General features: G+C 46.5%; 1 protein-coding gene across 1 annotated transcript; it reads left to right on the forward strand.

Moving 5' to 3' along the window:
* Positions 1-5,121: 5,121 nt before the first annotated feature.
* On the forward strand, positions 5,122-13,295 carry CHRNB2 (cholinergic receptor nicotinic beta 2 subunit). Its single transcript, XM_070766025.1, has 6 exons — positions 5,122-5,179; positions 8,770-8,915; positions 9,931-9,975; positions 10,931-11,040; positions 11,762-12,767; positions 13,140-13,295. Exons 1-6 carry the CDS (start codon positions 5,122-5,124, stop codon positions 13,293-13,295), a joined length of 1,521 nt encoding a protein of 506 aa, XP_070622126.1.
* Positions 13,296-15,902: the final 2,607 nt, after the last annotated feature.

The raw sequence follows: 15,902 nt of genomic DNA on the forward strand, positions 1-15,902 counted from the left end.
TCTCCTTTCCTTTTTACCCCATTCCTTTCTTTTCTCTTCTCTCCCTTCCTTCCTCCTTTCCTTTCCTTCCCTCTCCTTCCTTTTACCCTTTTCATTTCCTTTCTTCTCTCCTCCCTTCCTTCCTCCTTTCCTTCTTACCCTTTTCCTTTCTATTCCTCTTCTCTTCTCTCCTCCTTTCCTTTCCTTTCCTTCCTTCTCCTTTCCTTTTTACCCCATTCCTTTCTTTTCCTCTTCTCTCCCTTCCTTCCTCCTTTCCTTCCCTCTCCTTTCCTTTTTACCCTTTTCATTTCCTTTCTTCTCTCCTCCCTTCCTTCCTCCTTTCCTTTCCTTTCCTTCTTACCCTTTTCCTTTCTATTCCTCTTCTCTTCTCTCCTCCTTTCCTTTCCTTCCCTCTCCTTTCCTTTTTACCCCATTCCTTTCTTTTCCTCTTCTCTCCCTTCCTTCCTCCTTTCCTTCCCTCTCCTTTCCTTTTTACCCCATTCCTTTCTTTTCCTCTTCTCTCCCTTCCTTCCTCCTTTCCTTTCCTTCCCTCTCCTTTCCTTTTTACCCTTTTCATTTCCTTTCTTCTCTCCTCCTTCCTTCCTTCCTCCTTTCCTTTCCTTTCCTTCTTACCCTTTTCCTTTCTATTCCTCTTCTCTCCTCCTTTCCTTTCCTTTCCTTCCTTCTCCTTTCCTTTTTACCCCATTCCTTTCTTTTCCTCTTCTCTCCCTTCCTTCCTCCTTTCCTTTCCTTCCCTCTCCTTTCCTTTTTACCCTTTTCATTTCCTTTCTTCTCTCCTCCCTTCCTTCCTTCCTCCTTTCCTTTCCTTTCCTTCTTACCCTTTTCCTTTCTATTCCTCTTCTCTCCTCCTTTCCTTTCCTTTCCTTCCTTCTCCTTTCCTTTTTACCCCATTCCTTTCTTTTCCTCTTCTCTCCCTTCCTTCCTCCTTTCCTTCCCTCTCCTTTCCTTTTTACCCTTTTCATTTCCTTTCTTCTTCCTCCCTTCCTTCCTCCTTTCCTTTCCTTTCCTTCTTACCCTTTTCCTTTCTATTCTCTTCTCTTCTCTCCTCCTTTCCTTTCCTTCCCTCTCCTTTCCTTTTTACCCCCATTCCTTTCTTTTCCTCTTCTCTCCCTTCCTTCCTCCTTTCCTTCCCTCTCCTTTCCTTTTTACCCCATTCCTTTCTTCTCCTCTTCTCTCCCTTCCTTCCTTCCTCCTTTCCTTTCCTTCCCTCTCCTTTCCTTTTTACCCTTTTCATTTCCTTTCTTCTCTCCTCCCTTCCTTCCTCCTTTCCTTTCCTTTCCTTCTTACCCTTTTCCTTTCTATTCCTCTTCTCTTCTCTTCTCTCCTCCTTTCCTTTCCTTCCTTCTCCTTTCCTTTTTACCCCATTCCTTTCTTTTCCTCTTCTCTCCCTTCCTTCCTCCTTTCCTTCCCTCTCCTTTCCTTTTTACCCTTTTCATTTCCTTTCTTCTCTCCTCCCTTCCTTCCTCCTTTCCTTTCCTTTCCTTCTTACCCTTTTCCTTTCTATTCCTCTTTCCTCTTCTCTTCTCTCCCTCCTTTCCTTTCCTTTTCTTCCCTCTCCTTTCCTTTTTACCCTTTTCATTTCCTTTCTTTTCCCTCTTTCTTCTCTCCTCCCTTCCTTCCTCCTTTCCTTTCCTTTCCTTCTTACCCTTTTCCTTTCTATTCCTCTTTCCTCTTCTTCTCCTCCTTTCCTTTCCTTTCCTTCCCTCTCCTTTCCTTTTTACCCTTTTCATTTCCTTTCTTTTCCTCTTTCTTCTCTCCTCCCTTCCTTCCTCCTTTCCTTTCCTTTCCTTTTTACCCTTTTCATTTCCTTTCTTTTCCTCTTTCTTCTCTCCTCCCTTCCTTCCCTGGCGGGCCCCAGGGGAAGAGCCTTCTCTGTGGCGGCCCCGACTGTCTGGAACCAGCTCCCCCCCCGGAGATTAGAACTGCCCCCACCCTCCTTGCCTTCTGTAAACTCCTTAAAACTCACCTCTGCCGTCAGGCATGGGGGAATTGAGGCATTTTCACCCCCTCCCCCGGGCCTATACAATTTATGTATGGTACGTCTGTCAGGTTTAATAATGGGGTCTTTTAATGTTTGTTAAATTCATTAGATTTGTTGTGAATTGTTCTATTGTATGTTGTAAGCCGCCCCAAGTCTACGGAGAGGGGCGGCATACAAATCTAATAAATAAGTAAGTAAGTAAGTAAGTAAGTAAGTAAGTAAGTAAGTAAGTAAGTAAATAAACAAACAAACAAACTAAACAGGACCTGCGTTACACAACATGCAACCCTTGGGGGGGGGGCTTTCCGTGTAAAAAGCAAGAGCAAAAGGCAAGGCTGCCTTCCTTCCCATGTGTTCATGCTCTCCTGCACGCCAACAGCTGCAACATCTGTTGTGACATTTAAAACATGAGTTGATGTTCATCGCCTGGAAAATCCCGGATGGAGATTTATAGGCGTCGGGGAAAAAAGTCCGTGAAAAATCGGCTCTCCAAATAACCCACAAAAGAGCCACTTGTATAAATATCTCCGGGACCGCCTTCTGCCGCACGAATCCCAGCGGCCGGTTAGGTCCCACAGAGTGGGCCTTCTCCGGGTCCCGTCGACTAAACAATGTCGTCTGGCGGGAACCCAGGGGAAGAGCCTTCTCTGTGGTGGCTCCAACCCTCTGGAACCAGCTCCCCCCCAGAGTTTAGGATTGCCCCCACCCTCCTTGCCTTTGGGAAACTCCTTAAAACCCCACCTCTGCCGTCAGGCGTGGGGGAATTGAAACATCTCCCCCTTGCCCATGTAGTTTTTGTGTATGATTCGATTGTGTGCTTGTTTTTTGTTTTGGATTTTTTAACTTAAAACTGTAATTTAGATTGCGAGATATTAGATTTGTTACTATGTTTTTTGTTTACCACTGTTGTGAGCCGCCCCGAGTCTACGGAGAGGGGCGGCATATAAATCCAATAAATCTAATCTAATCTAATCGCACCTGCACACACTCGGCCCAAGGATGAAGTCACTCATTCCTTTCACACTTCCCATTGAAAGCTACCTGGGGTTCCCCCATCTTGTGTCTTAGGATGTGCCTCCAACCCTAGACAGCATGGTGGATGGTGAAGGATCGTGGGAACTGTAGTCCCAAACATTGCGATGGAGGCTGCCCCATGTGCCCCACCCCCTCCGTCCTCCCTAGGGGGAGCCCACTTATCTTGATTCTAAGAAGAGACTAGAGAGTCACTTATTGGGAAATAATATAGGTTCTACTAGTTGAGCAGGGGGCTGGACTAGAAGACCTCCAAGATCCCTTCCAGCTATTGAATATTCTGTTCTGTTCTACTCTACAGTCTAATATCTACAGTCTACTTTACTCATTCTACTCTATTCTACTCTACAACCTACTCTACTCTACATTCTATTCTACTCTACTCCTATCCTATCCCATTTCTTTTTCTATTCTATTTTAATTCTATTTTCTATTCTCTTTGCTATTCTATTCTACTCTACAGTCTACTGTACAGTCTACTTTACTCATTCTATTCTACTCTATTCTACAACCTACTCTACTCTACATTCTATTCTACTCTACTCCTATCCTATCCCATTTCTTTTTCTATTCTATTTTAATTCTATTTTCTATTCTCTTTGCTATTCTATTCTACTCTACAGTCTACTGTACAGTCTACTTTACTCATTCTACTCTATTCTACTCTACAACCTACTCTACTCTACATTCTATTCTACTCTACTCCTATCCTATCCCATTTCTTTTTCTATTCTATTTTAATTCTATTTTCTATTCTCTTTGCTATTCTATTCTACTCTACAGTCTACTGTACAGCCTACTTTACTCATTCTACTCTATTCTACTCTACAACCTACCCTACTCTACATTCTATTCTACTCTACTGTACTCCTATCCTATCCTATCCTATCCCATTCCTTTTTCTATTCCATTTTAATTCTATTTTCTATTCTCTTTGCTATTCTATTCTACTCTACAGTCTACTGTACAGTCTACTTTACTCATTCTATTCCACTGTATTCTACTCTACAACCTATTCTACTCCGCTGTACTCCTATCCTATCCTATTCCATTCCACTCCATCTTCTATTCCGTTTTCTATTTTATTTTAATTCTATTTACTATTCTATTTTCTATTCTGTTCTGTCTCCTCTCAAACCCAGAACCCCTGCTCATCCAGAAATGGGGCAAAGCATCAAAGTGGAACCATCGAGGTCTTCTCCCTACGATTTGCCCTTCGGCCTTTGGACAAACAAGATATAATTCCATTCATTCATTCATTCATTCATCCATTCATTCATTCAATTTGACTTCTATGCCGCCCAATGCCGGAGGACTCGGGACTAATGACCTTAATCTCTCTTTTGCGGGACCAAAATCCCTCCCCCTTGAGATCACTCCACATCCCACAATCCGGGATCCGCGAGGGAGCCCAGAGATCCCTATGCATTCCCTCCCCGGTTGGCACTTGGGGGAGGGAAAGACGGTTCCTTGGGAGAATCCAAGCAGGCCTGCCGCAAGCCGGCAGAAGGAGCTGTCTCCCCACCCCACCCCCCACCCCCTTTCGGGAGCCAATGGGGCGGCCTCTTCTTTGCTGCGTCAAGCGGAGGCGGTGATGCCAAAGCCTTGGGGAGGATACCTAATGTGGAGAGCCAGAAGCACCGGCGGGGTCCGGGGGGAACGGCAGCTCGGCCTCTTTTTTTGCTGTGCATTGGGGTGAAGGAGGAGGAGGAGGAGGAGAAAGAAGAAGGAGAGGAGGAGGAGGAAGAAAAGAGGGAAGAGAAAAGAGAGGAGGAGGAGGAAGAAGAAAAGGAGGAGGTATCTGGCACTGCCCCCCCCCCATTGCCCAGCCGTTTCAGCAGCACCAAGGAGAGCACAGTAAATGCGCCCCTTGGATTTCAGCACCACGGATAGTCGGGAGAGTCCATCTTTTGAAGCAAGGAGGGGGCAAAGACTGCTAAAGGCGACGCCCCCACTCACCCACCCACCTTGGAGACGCCTCTTTTCCTTGCCCGCCATCCACCCCCGGCTGCTGAAGGAACCCCCCCCCCCCCACCTCTTGGGAGTGAAAAGGGAAGCTTTGGTGGAGGGAGGTGCGAGAAGGGATGCCCAGTTCCTGAGAAGACACGATGAAACCATCATCCATGGCTCTCCTTGCCGGCCTCTGCCTCTTGGGGACGCTGAAAAGTAAGCGCATGGTTTTCGGAATGGTAAAATGCAGGGCTTTGTCTGAGTGTGGGATGGGGGCCTTGTCGTTTTTTTTTGTACCTCCTTGGGAGGGAGCAGGGGAGGGTAGTGATTTCTAGCGGGAAAAGAACGGCTCCCCAAACTTGTCTTTTCCCAGGGTCTTAGGAGACCCCTGTGAAATGGTCCTTCCACCCCCAAAGTGGTCCTGACCCCCACCCACCCAGTGACTCTATTAACAAGAGGTTGGATAGGATTCTGGTCACTAGGCTCTTCTCCCCCTTCTCCCTGTGGTTCAGGATTGGAAGGCCATATCAGGACCATAGGTTCCCTCTAAGCTGAGCAGTGAGCAATCGCTCACTTAAAAATCATCATCAACTCAGAGTTTTCCAAACCTGCCCAGAAGCCGAGAGGGAAAGAGTGAGAGGGAAGGAGAGAGAGAGGAAGAGGGAGAAACAGATAGAAAAAAGAGAGGAAGGAAAAGAGAAAGAAAAAGAATGGGAGTAAGGAAGAGAGAAAGAAAATCAAAATCTAGTTTGAAACTAGCTCAACTATTTAAGTGGCATTTTGATATTGATAGAGTTGCCCTATTATGAGCTCACTGTTATAGACACACAGGACAGTATTTTATTTTGAAATTCTGTGAGGCAAAACAGGGTGGGTTTTTTATTTGTATGTTTGTTTGTTTGTTTGTTTGTTTATTTATTTATTTCTGTGCCGCCCAGTCCCGAAGGGACTGCCGCTCAGACACTATACTTTTCCGCTCACCCCAAAAAAAAATTAGAGGGAACACTGATCAGGACTCCTTAAAAAATTAAGAAGGGAAGAATATAGAATAGAATTAGAATAAGAATAGAGTAGAGTAGAGTAGAATAGAAGTACTATAGAGTAGAGTAGGAGTAGAGTAGAATAGAAGTATAGAGTAGAGTAGGAGTAGAGTACAATAGGAGTAGAGTAGAATACAATATAGAGTAGAATAGAATGTAAAGTAGAGTAGAGTAGAATAGAATTACTATAACCATACCACAGACTATACCATACTTAGACAGCACTGTTGAAATTACATGTCCCACAGGATCGACCACGTGAGGGGAAAAACGGTCTCGTGAGGGGAAAAACGGTCTCGTGAGGGGAAAAACGGTCTCCTGAGAGGGAAAACAACTAGGGGATCCAAGGATCCAACAAAACCATCTTCAAAATGGAGGATTCCCTCCTGTGATCTTCCTAAACAGATTGCATCATTTAGCCACCCAGAGACAGTCTAGGTTTCTGACCTGATGATCAGGTGACGGTGATAGGATACACCACCCCATCCCACCACCGGTCCTTAAGGCACCTTGAAGAAGAAAGAAAGAAAGGAAGGAAGGAAGAAGGAAGGAAGGAAGGAAAGGAAGGAGGAAGGAAGGAAAGGACCTTGGTGGTCTTTTAGTCCAGCCCGAAAGAAAATGCTCAGAAAAATGAGTGTTGAACCATTGCTCAAAATCTTTCAGGGATGGACTCTCTGAGGCCCAGCAACCAGCTGCTTCCCAGTCCTCCCAGTAACACAATTTCGTATTTCCCGCTTGCTTCAAACTGGTCTACATTCCCCCTCTTCTTCTTCTTGAAGCACAACAGGCCCAGTTTTTAGACTCTTCCTCCTAGGGCGCTGGTTCTCAACCTTTCTAATGCCGCGACCCCTTAATACAGTTCCTCATGTTGTGGTGACCCCCAACCATAAGTCTAGCGCCCATTCTCCCAACAGAGCTATAAGCTGATTGGCAGGAAGGTCAGAGGGACACCCCCACTGAAAACGCCTGATTGGTCAGATGGTAAAAATATGTCCCCAGGTGCCAGAATAGAACATTTAATTCCTAACACCGTGGGAGATTTGTCTTTTCCCAGGGTCTTAGGAGACCCCTGTGAAATGGTCCTTCCACCCCCAAAGGGGTCCTGACCCCCAGGATGAGAACCCCTATCCTAGGGTGAAGCCACCCAACGCCACTCTCTCTCTCTCTCTCTCTCCCCCTTGTCCTTCTCATCCCTTTGCCTCAGTTTCCTCCTTGCACTGATACAAGCCAAAGAGGATCAGAGAGAGAGAGACATGTTTCCTATCTCGGGAAGATGAAAAACTCCATGGTTGGTTTTGTGGCCGTTGCACAGACAATTTTCTTCAGGCCAAGAGGCTCCCCAGGGTTGTAGGGGGAGATATAATATGAGACAGATATATAATAGGAAGGAGAGAGAGAGATAATGAGAAGGAGAGAGAATAGGAAGGGGAGAGAGAGAGAGAAATACAATAGGAGAGATGTAATAGAAGAGATATAATAGGAAGGAGAGAGATATAATTTGAGAGAGATATATAATAGGAAGGAGAGAGAGAGAGAGAGAAATACAATAGGAGAGATATAATATGAGACAGATATATAATAGGAAGGAGAGAGAGAGATAATGAGGAGAGAGAATAGGAAGGGGAGAGAGAGAGAGAAATACAATAGGAGAGATGTAATAGAAGAGAGATATAATAGGAAGGAGAGAGATATAATTTGAGAGAGATATATAATAGGAAGGAGAGAGAGAGAGCATCGGAAGAAGAGAGAGATATAATAGGAAGGAGAGAAAATAATAGCTAGATAGATAGATAATATAAGACAGGTAGATAGATAGATGTTTTCTCTTTTGTGTTTTGTCTTCTTGCATGTCTACTTTTTCAAAAAAATTAAATTTAAATAAAAACTATTTTTTAAAAAGGAAGGAGAGAAAGAGAGAATAGGAAGGAGATAGCTAGCCAGATAGATAGATAAGATAAGGTAGGTAGGTAGGTAGGTAGGTAGATATAAGATAGATAGATATAATAGGAAGGAGAGAGAGATAAGGGACAGAGAGAGAATAGGAAGGAGATAGATAGATAGATAGATAGACAGACATAATAGGAAAGAGAGAGCGAGAGAGGGATAACAGGAAAGAGAGAGAAAAAAAGATAGGAAGGAGACACAGAGAGAGATTACTCACACCAGCCATTGGGGAATACCAAAGACATCGCAGTCGGAGAATATAAATGAACCATTCTCTCTCTCTCGTTCCCAAAAATATTCCAGGCAGCTATTTTGGGGAAAGGGAATTTCGGCTGTGGCCTGATTCTGTCAAGACTCTTCACTAACTAACAAGGTTAATGAAGCCTCCCGCCTCTGAGGCAGTCTACCTCCCAAAGGCTGCCCAGAATCACTCCAGCAGGGAGATGGGATGACACCCCCCCCCCTGAAAAAAACAACCACCCCTGAATACACAAACCAGCCATTAGCAAGAGAGAGAAATTGTCATAAAAGCGCTTTGGGCAAGAGGGGGTTGGGCGAACGCAGCGCGGACAACCTGTTTAAGTGCCGGCGGGCTGTGCCAATCCCTTTTAAGGCAATGGTTGCCCGGAAAGCGATGGCCTTGGAGAAGTAACAAGCAGGCCCAAGGCAAAAACAAACAAACAAAGGAGATTTGATACAAAGAGACGAGTTCTAATCCTACCTGCCCGCTCCAATTTTGGAGGTCTGGATTCGCGGTCCACAAGAAGGCGGCATCTTTTCACGGGGCTTCTAATAGACCCCCCCCCCCGTTTTGTTTTCCAGGGGGTCTCGGGACCGACACGGAGGAACGGCTGGTGGAACACCTGCTGGACCCGTCCCGGTACAACAAACTGATCCGCCCGGCCACCAACGGCTCCGAGTTGGTCACAGTGCAGCTGATGGTATCTCTGGCCCAGCTGATCAGCGTGGTTTGTGTTTCGTTTCTTTCTTCGGCGCCCGACTTTTCTTGTTTTTAATAGAGGAGTCACATAGTCTCCTTAGGGAACGGCCCAAAGTCATTTAGATGGCATTCATTCCCAATCTCCTGGTGGCTGGCCCAAAGTCACCCAGTTGGCTTTCATGTCTAAAGCGGGACTAAAACTCACTGTCTCCTTGTGATTGGCCCAAAGCCACCCAGCTGGCTTTCATGTCTAAGGCGGGACTAGAACTCCCAATCTCCTGGTGATTGGCCCAAAGCCACCCAGTTCATGTGTAAGGCGGGACTAGAACTCATTGTCTCCTTGTGATTGGCCCAAAGCCACTCAGCTGGCTTTCATGTCTAAGGCAGGACTAGAACTCACTGTCTCCTTGTGATTGGCCCAAAGCCACCCAGCTGGCTTTCATGTGTAAGGCGGGACTAGAACTCATTGTCTCCTGGTGATTGGCCCAAAGCCACGCAGCTGGCTTTCATATGTAAGGCGGGACTAGAACTCACTGTCTCCTTGTGATTGGCCCAAAGCCACCCAGCTGGCTTTCATGTGTAAGGCGGGACTAGAACTCATTGTCTCCTGGTGATTGGCCCAAAGCCACCCAGCTGGCTTTCATGTGTAAGGCGGGACTAGAACTCACTGTCTCCTGGTGATTGGCCCAAAGCCACCCAGTTGGCTTTCATGTGTAAGGCGGGACTAGAACTCACTGTCTCCTGGTGATTGGCCCAAAGCCACCCAGCTGACTTTCATGCCTAAGGCAGGACTAGAACTCACCATCTCCTGGTGATTGGCCCAAAGTTACCCAACTGGCATTAGTGCTTAAGGCGGGACTAAAACTATGACTTCAATTCTCCCCTTCAGAGGCTGTTTGGATTCGGCTTTTCAGAAACCTGCTGGGTTTGGGGAGGGGGGAAACCTGATTGTGGGGTTTGCCTGCTGCCTGGACCATGTCTATTCACTCTCCCCCCCTTCTGGGGGCTATCTCTCCTCTCCTCTCTCCCTTTTCCACTTGTAGCATGAACGGGAACAGATCATGACCACCAATGTCTGGCTAACCCAGGTAAAGGTTATTCCTCCGATTCTGGGTTTGTGCAGACAGACATACCTCTAAGGGCCGGGTGAATAAATTGCACAATCAAAGGACCAGAGTGTTGTGGTCCGCCAGTGAAGCCGGCAGCCAAATCGGACAGTGAGGAGGTTGGGGAGGAAAATGGGCCTGTCCTGGAGTCTGGGGAAGGCTCTTTGTCCGAGGCAGAGCCAGAGCCAGGGCTGTCTGGCAGTTATCAGCTGCCTTTGGAGTCAGACATCAGTGAGGCAGGGGAACATTTGGAGCCTGTTCCCAGTGTGTTCATGCGCAGTTGCCAAACGAAGGGAACATCTAAGGACAGACTTGGGAATAAGGCCACAGATGGACAATGAGTGGCCCCACCCAGGGGGAATAAAAAGGGAGCAAAAGGGGAGTGGAGTTTGCAGAAGACCATTAGTTCGCTTAATTGGTTTGTAACTCTCAAGTGACTCCTTGCCACATTTTGAAGAAAACTTGGCAGCTCTCCTAGCCAGATAAGGTCTGGGACTGTAAATTCATCATTTGAAAGACTTTGCTGGATGTGAATGAGAAGAATTCACAGTAACTTAATAAAAAAGGGGTTTTTGGTTGGGACAAGGAGTTTGCTTCATAGTTTGAGGAATCCTAGGTCAGAACACAGAGAGGCATGAAAGGAGGCCATCTAGATGACTCCCGTCGGTTAATGGCGGGATCCACGAGGCAGAATTCCAATGAGTTGGAAGCTTTCAGAAGGTCTTCTGGGTAATCTAAGTTGTCCAAGCCAATTTTAAGGAGGGAATCCCCAAATCCGATGGGTGTTTGGTAGCTGAGATCCGTAGCTTAAATAATAACAACAACAACAGAGTTGGAAGGGACCTTGGATGTCTTCTAGTCCAAGCCCCTGCATAAGCAGGAAACCCTACACTACTTGAGTGATTGTCCTCGGAGTATGGCTCTCCATCTCTTACAGGAATGGGAAGATTATCGCCTGACATGGAACCCAGAAGAATTTGACGACATGAAGAAGGTGCGGCTGCCTTCCAAACATATCTGGCTGCCAGATGTGGTGCTTTACAACAAGTAGGTAACCAAGAATGGTTGCTCTTAAATCCAGGAGTTGCTAAGAACTCAGACTTTCCTACAGAGTAGCCTTCAAATTGAGGTGATGTTGGGTCCACAAGGGTTGTGCCAAGTCAGTGAGAAGAAGGCGATGTCTCTCATATCATCCTCGCTTATTTGAAGGGGGAAAAAATGGGATTGTCAATTCCCAAGCCCAATGAATCAATTTCAAAAGCTCTTCTAGTCAATTTCATAGTGCTAATTAAAGAAACAAAAAAAAATGATTGTCAGAGATTGGGGCAATTCTTCCCTCAAATCTCTGGTCAATTCCACAGCCCAATTGTGTCAATTTCAGAAAGCCTTCCAGTCAATTTCAAAGCACCAATAGAAAGATACCTGGATTCATTTCTCCTCCAATTTGGGTTACAGCTAGTCCTTCATTCAGTAACTGGTCAAAGTTGCAACTGAAAAAACAAGGACTTGAAACCGTTTTTCACACATACGACCGTTTCGGCAGCATCCCCAATGGTCACTCAATCAAAATCAATTTAACAACTATAGTGATTTGTTTAACAACCGCGGTAGGAACAGTGGTGAAAACGGGGCGACGTTCAAAATTCACAGATGTGTTGTTTAGCGACTCAAAATTTTGGGCTCCATTGCGGTTGTAAGTCAAGGACCACGTGTAGAAAAATCCCGCTTTGATCCCAATTCTCCTTGTTCTGGTCTCTCCCTTCTCCAGCGCGGATGGAATGTACGAGGTGTCCTTCTACTCCAACGCGGTGGTCTCCTACGACGGGAGCATCTTCTGGCTCCCACCGGCCATCTACAAGAGCGCTTGTAAGATCGAAGTCAAACACTTCCCTTTCGACCAGCAAAACTGCACCATGAAGTTCCGGTCATGGACGTACGACCGAACGGAGATCGACCTTGTGTTGAAGAGTGAAGTGGCCAGCTTGGATGACTTCACCCCCAGCGGCGAGTGGGACATTATCGCCCTGCCGGGGCGGCGCAACGAAAACCCCAACGACTCGACCTACGTGGACATCACCTACGACTTCATCATCCGCCGGAAGCCGCTCTTCTACACCATCAACCTCATCATTCCTTGCATCTTGATCACCTCATTGGCCATCTTGGTTTTCTACTTGCCGTCCGACTGCGGCGAGAAGATGACCCTATGCATCTCGGTCCTCCTGGCCCTCACCGTCTTCCTGCTGCTCATTTCCAAAATCGTGCCGCCGACCTCCTTGGATGTGCCCTTGGTCGGCAAGTATCTGATGTTCACCATGGTGCTGGTGACCTTCTCCATCGTGACCAGCGTCTGCGTCCTCAATGTCCACCACCGTTCTCCGACCACCCACACCATGCCCCCTTGGGTCAAGGTGGTCTTCCTAGAGAAGCTGCCCACTCTGCTTTTCCTGAAACAGCCGCGCCAGAGCTGTGCCCGCCAGCAGCTGCGGCAGAAACGGCAAAGCCAGGAACGGGCGCTGGGCGGGTTCTTCATGCAAGGCGGGACCCGCTCCTGTACCTGCTACGTCAACCCTTCCGCCGTCAGGAAGTTCGGGACCGGGAGCAGCAGCGGGCGGACCTTCACCGAAAGTTCCGATGGGGTCAACGGTTTTCGGGAGAGGACGGGCCAAGCGGTGCCCACAGGGCAGGAAGCCTGCTGCTGCGGGTTGGAGGAGGCGATCGACGGCGTGCGCTTCATCGCGGACCACATGAAGAGCGAGGACAACGACCAGAGCGTGAGTCGACCGAGGGATAGGTCGAAAAATGAGGACTTTTGCCCTGAGGTCACGAGAAACATTTGCGCGGGTAGTGGTGATGGTTCGTTGGAGGTTGTCCCAGGCCTTCTCAAACTCTCCAGCAAGAGTGGGGGACTTCAACTCCCAGAGTTCCTCATGCATGGAATTCTGGGAGTCGAACCGGCAACCAAGTAAATTGGAACCCACCCGATAGGGGGAGGGAGGGGGGAAATTGCAATTAGTTTTAAGTCTTACTTTTGGCCTGAATAAGCCGAGACGATAACCCTTCACCACCAGTAGAGGGCGATAGAGGGACAACTTCCAAGCAGATCCAGTAGAGGGCGCTAATCCGTTTGTTGTCTCCCGTTCTAGGTAAGCGAGGACTGGAAATACGTGGCCATGGTGATCGACCGCCTCTTCCTGTGGATCTTCATTTTCGTCTGCGTCTTTGGTACCATCGGCATGTTCCTACAACCCCTCTTCCAGAACTATGCCACCAACACCCTCTTGCAAATCCACCATAATTAGCCCCACCTCCAATGGCCCACCCAACTGTGGCAGACCGGGGGTTACCGAGTGGGGACCACCAAAGACCTTCCACCCATCCATCTCTTGGCCTTTGGTCGAAGGCCAGGAGACAAGACAACTTTGAGGAGAACCTCAACAAGTTCTGGATGAGGTCCGTTGCTTTCCAAAGCCTGTGGATCAACAGGATGACTTGGTCAACCAAGTTAGTAGACTTTCTTGGGCCCGAAGGTGTTTATCTACCTTAATCGGGACCAGCTTCCGTAACAAGGATCTGCTAAGATAGGAATTTCTCCAACAGAAGATGGTCAAAACCGTGTTCTTTGCAGCCAGGAGGTCCTTTACCAAGAGGATAGTCGGTTTGCCCCAAATCTTTTCGGGAATTCGGCTGACTCCTTTCAGAGCAGGTGATAGACCAAGGATGGTAGAGATACTTCCTGCAGTTTCACTGCCGCCGGGCATTTTAGATTAGTTCTCGTCTCCTAAACAAACCATGGTTTAGACCAGTTATGGGGAATTAGCTCCCAACTCAGGAAATACCGGTACACTGTTCAAAAAAAATAAAGGGAACACTTAAAAAATACAATATAACTTCAAATAAATCAAACTTCTGTGAAATCCAACTGTCCACTTAGGAAGCAACACTGATTGACAGTCAATTTCACAGGCTGTTGTGCAAACGGAATAGTTGTGCAAATGAAATATTCAGTGAGAATATTCCATTCATTCAGATCTAGGATATGTTATTTGAATGTTCTCTTTATTTTTTTGAGCAGTATTGTATATATATTTTGTTCTGTACAAAGTTGAATGCACACAACAACTGATTGAAACTGGTTGTCAATCAGCGTTGCTTCCTTAGTTTCACAGAAGTTTGATTTACTTGGGAGTTATATTCTGTTGTTTAAGTGTTCCCTTTATTTTTTTGAGCAGTGTGTATATATACATATATATATATAGTGTATATTTGTATCCATCTTTCCTGGACGTCTCCATGAAGTTGCAGAAGAACAGGCGAATAAGTCAACAGATTTGGTTAGTTTGGACAATCCTTGTTTGTTGAAGAAGGGCAGGCAAACCACAAAAGCAGGTCTGTGAAACTTAGATGGGGGAGAAGCGTGTTTGTGTGTGTGAGGGGAACTGTTTCCAACCACATAGAAGGTTCTGCTGTCAAACAATCTACAGGTAGTCCTCAAACTTACGACAACCCAAATTATTATTTGGCTGCGGTTGTTAAGCGAATCGCTAGTTAAGCGAAATCTGGGTTTCACTTTTGAATTGTGGTCATAGTGATGTTGTTGTTTGCAAATGGAGATCACGTGATTCTGGGAATGCAGATGACCACGAGGATGCTGCAATGATGGTTAAGCGTGAGGATGGGTCACCCCAAATCCTTTTTTCCAGCGGCGTTGCGACTTTGGATGGTCGCTTAACAAACGGTCGTTAAGGACTACTTGTATTTGCCTTTTTTATTTTTCTGGGCAAGATGAATTGGCTGGTGAGATATCTTCACCTGCCATCCGAGACGGAGAGGGGGAAAAAAAAGAAATGATTTGTCCAGTGGTGAAAAGTTTTTGACCAATTTCCCGTTCTCGAACCCTCTCCAACCAATGCTAGTGTTGAATTAACAATAAAAATAGATCACCTGTGACAGGATGTCTGTCTTTTGATGAGATTACTATTGGGGGGGGGTGTTGTATTTGGGTCACTTAGGGAGGGGGAATTGAGTGGTACGGTGGCCTGGAAGTGGAGTCCTCTCCTCACAATCAGGAGGTTGAGAGTTCGATCCTAGGTAGAGGCAGATATGTCTCTCTCTGTGCTCAATGAGAATATTATCTGAATAAAACTCCGCATTGGTGACAGGGACGGCAGTGGGCCAGTAAATACACTTGGCTCCATTCAGTTGCTCAGACTCCACCCCAATGTTTAAGGGATTGTGGTGTCATTAAAATAGGATGAGGGAGAAGGGGAAATTGATCTTCTGACCCGCAACGAAGTCAGAGAAAGCTTTTTGCAAAAGCAACGGGGTTCATTTTAGCCCTGTTAAAAATAGAGGGGGGACACACCAATTTCCCCCCTCAAAGCTATTTGGAAAAAAACAACTGTTTCCCCCACAATTCCCCCCCCCTCCCAGGCTTTCCCATTCACAATTTAAGACACGTGAACTCTCATTTTTCAGAAATCCCATGTGCTTTAATAAGTGGACTTCAACTCCCAGAATGCCAATGGCTGGCTAGGGAATTCTGGGAGTTGAAGTCCAGACATCTTTCCAAGTACATCTGAGACAGTTTGTGCTAAATTCACCGCAGTTGTTAAGTGTGGCTTCCCCCTTCGGCGGGTCGCAAAAGAGGATCATATGACCCCCAGGGCATCATAGATGGGTCATTCTTTGTCAAGTGGACCAAGTGAAATTCTCCTTATAATGAAATAAAAATGAAGGTGATTGAAGGTGAGAAAACAGCTGTTTTCTCACCTTCCATCATTTTAATTTCATTAGAAAGGGCACATTTTTAAAAAATCATATACAGTGGCGCCTCTACTTACGAACTGAATTTGTTCCGTAGAAACGTTTGTAAGAAGAAGCAATTTTTCCCATAGGAATCAATGTAA

Source organism: Erythrolamprus reginae, chromosome 13 (assembly GCF_031021105.1).
Source record: "Erythrolamprus reginae isolate rEryReg1 chromosome 13, rEryReg1.hap1, whole genome shotgun sequence".
Taxonomy (NCBI): domain Eukaryota; kingdom Metazoa; phylum Chordata; class Lepidosauria; order Squamata; family Dipsadidae; genus Erythrolamprus; species Erythrolamprus reginae.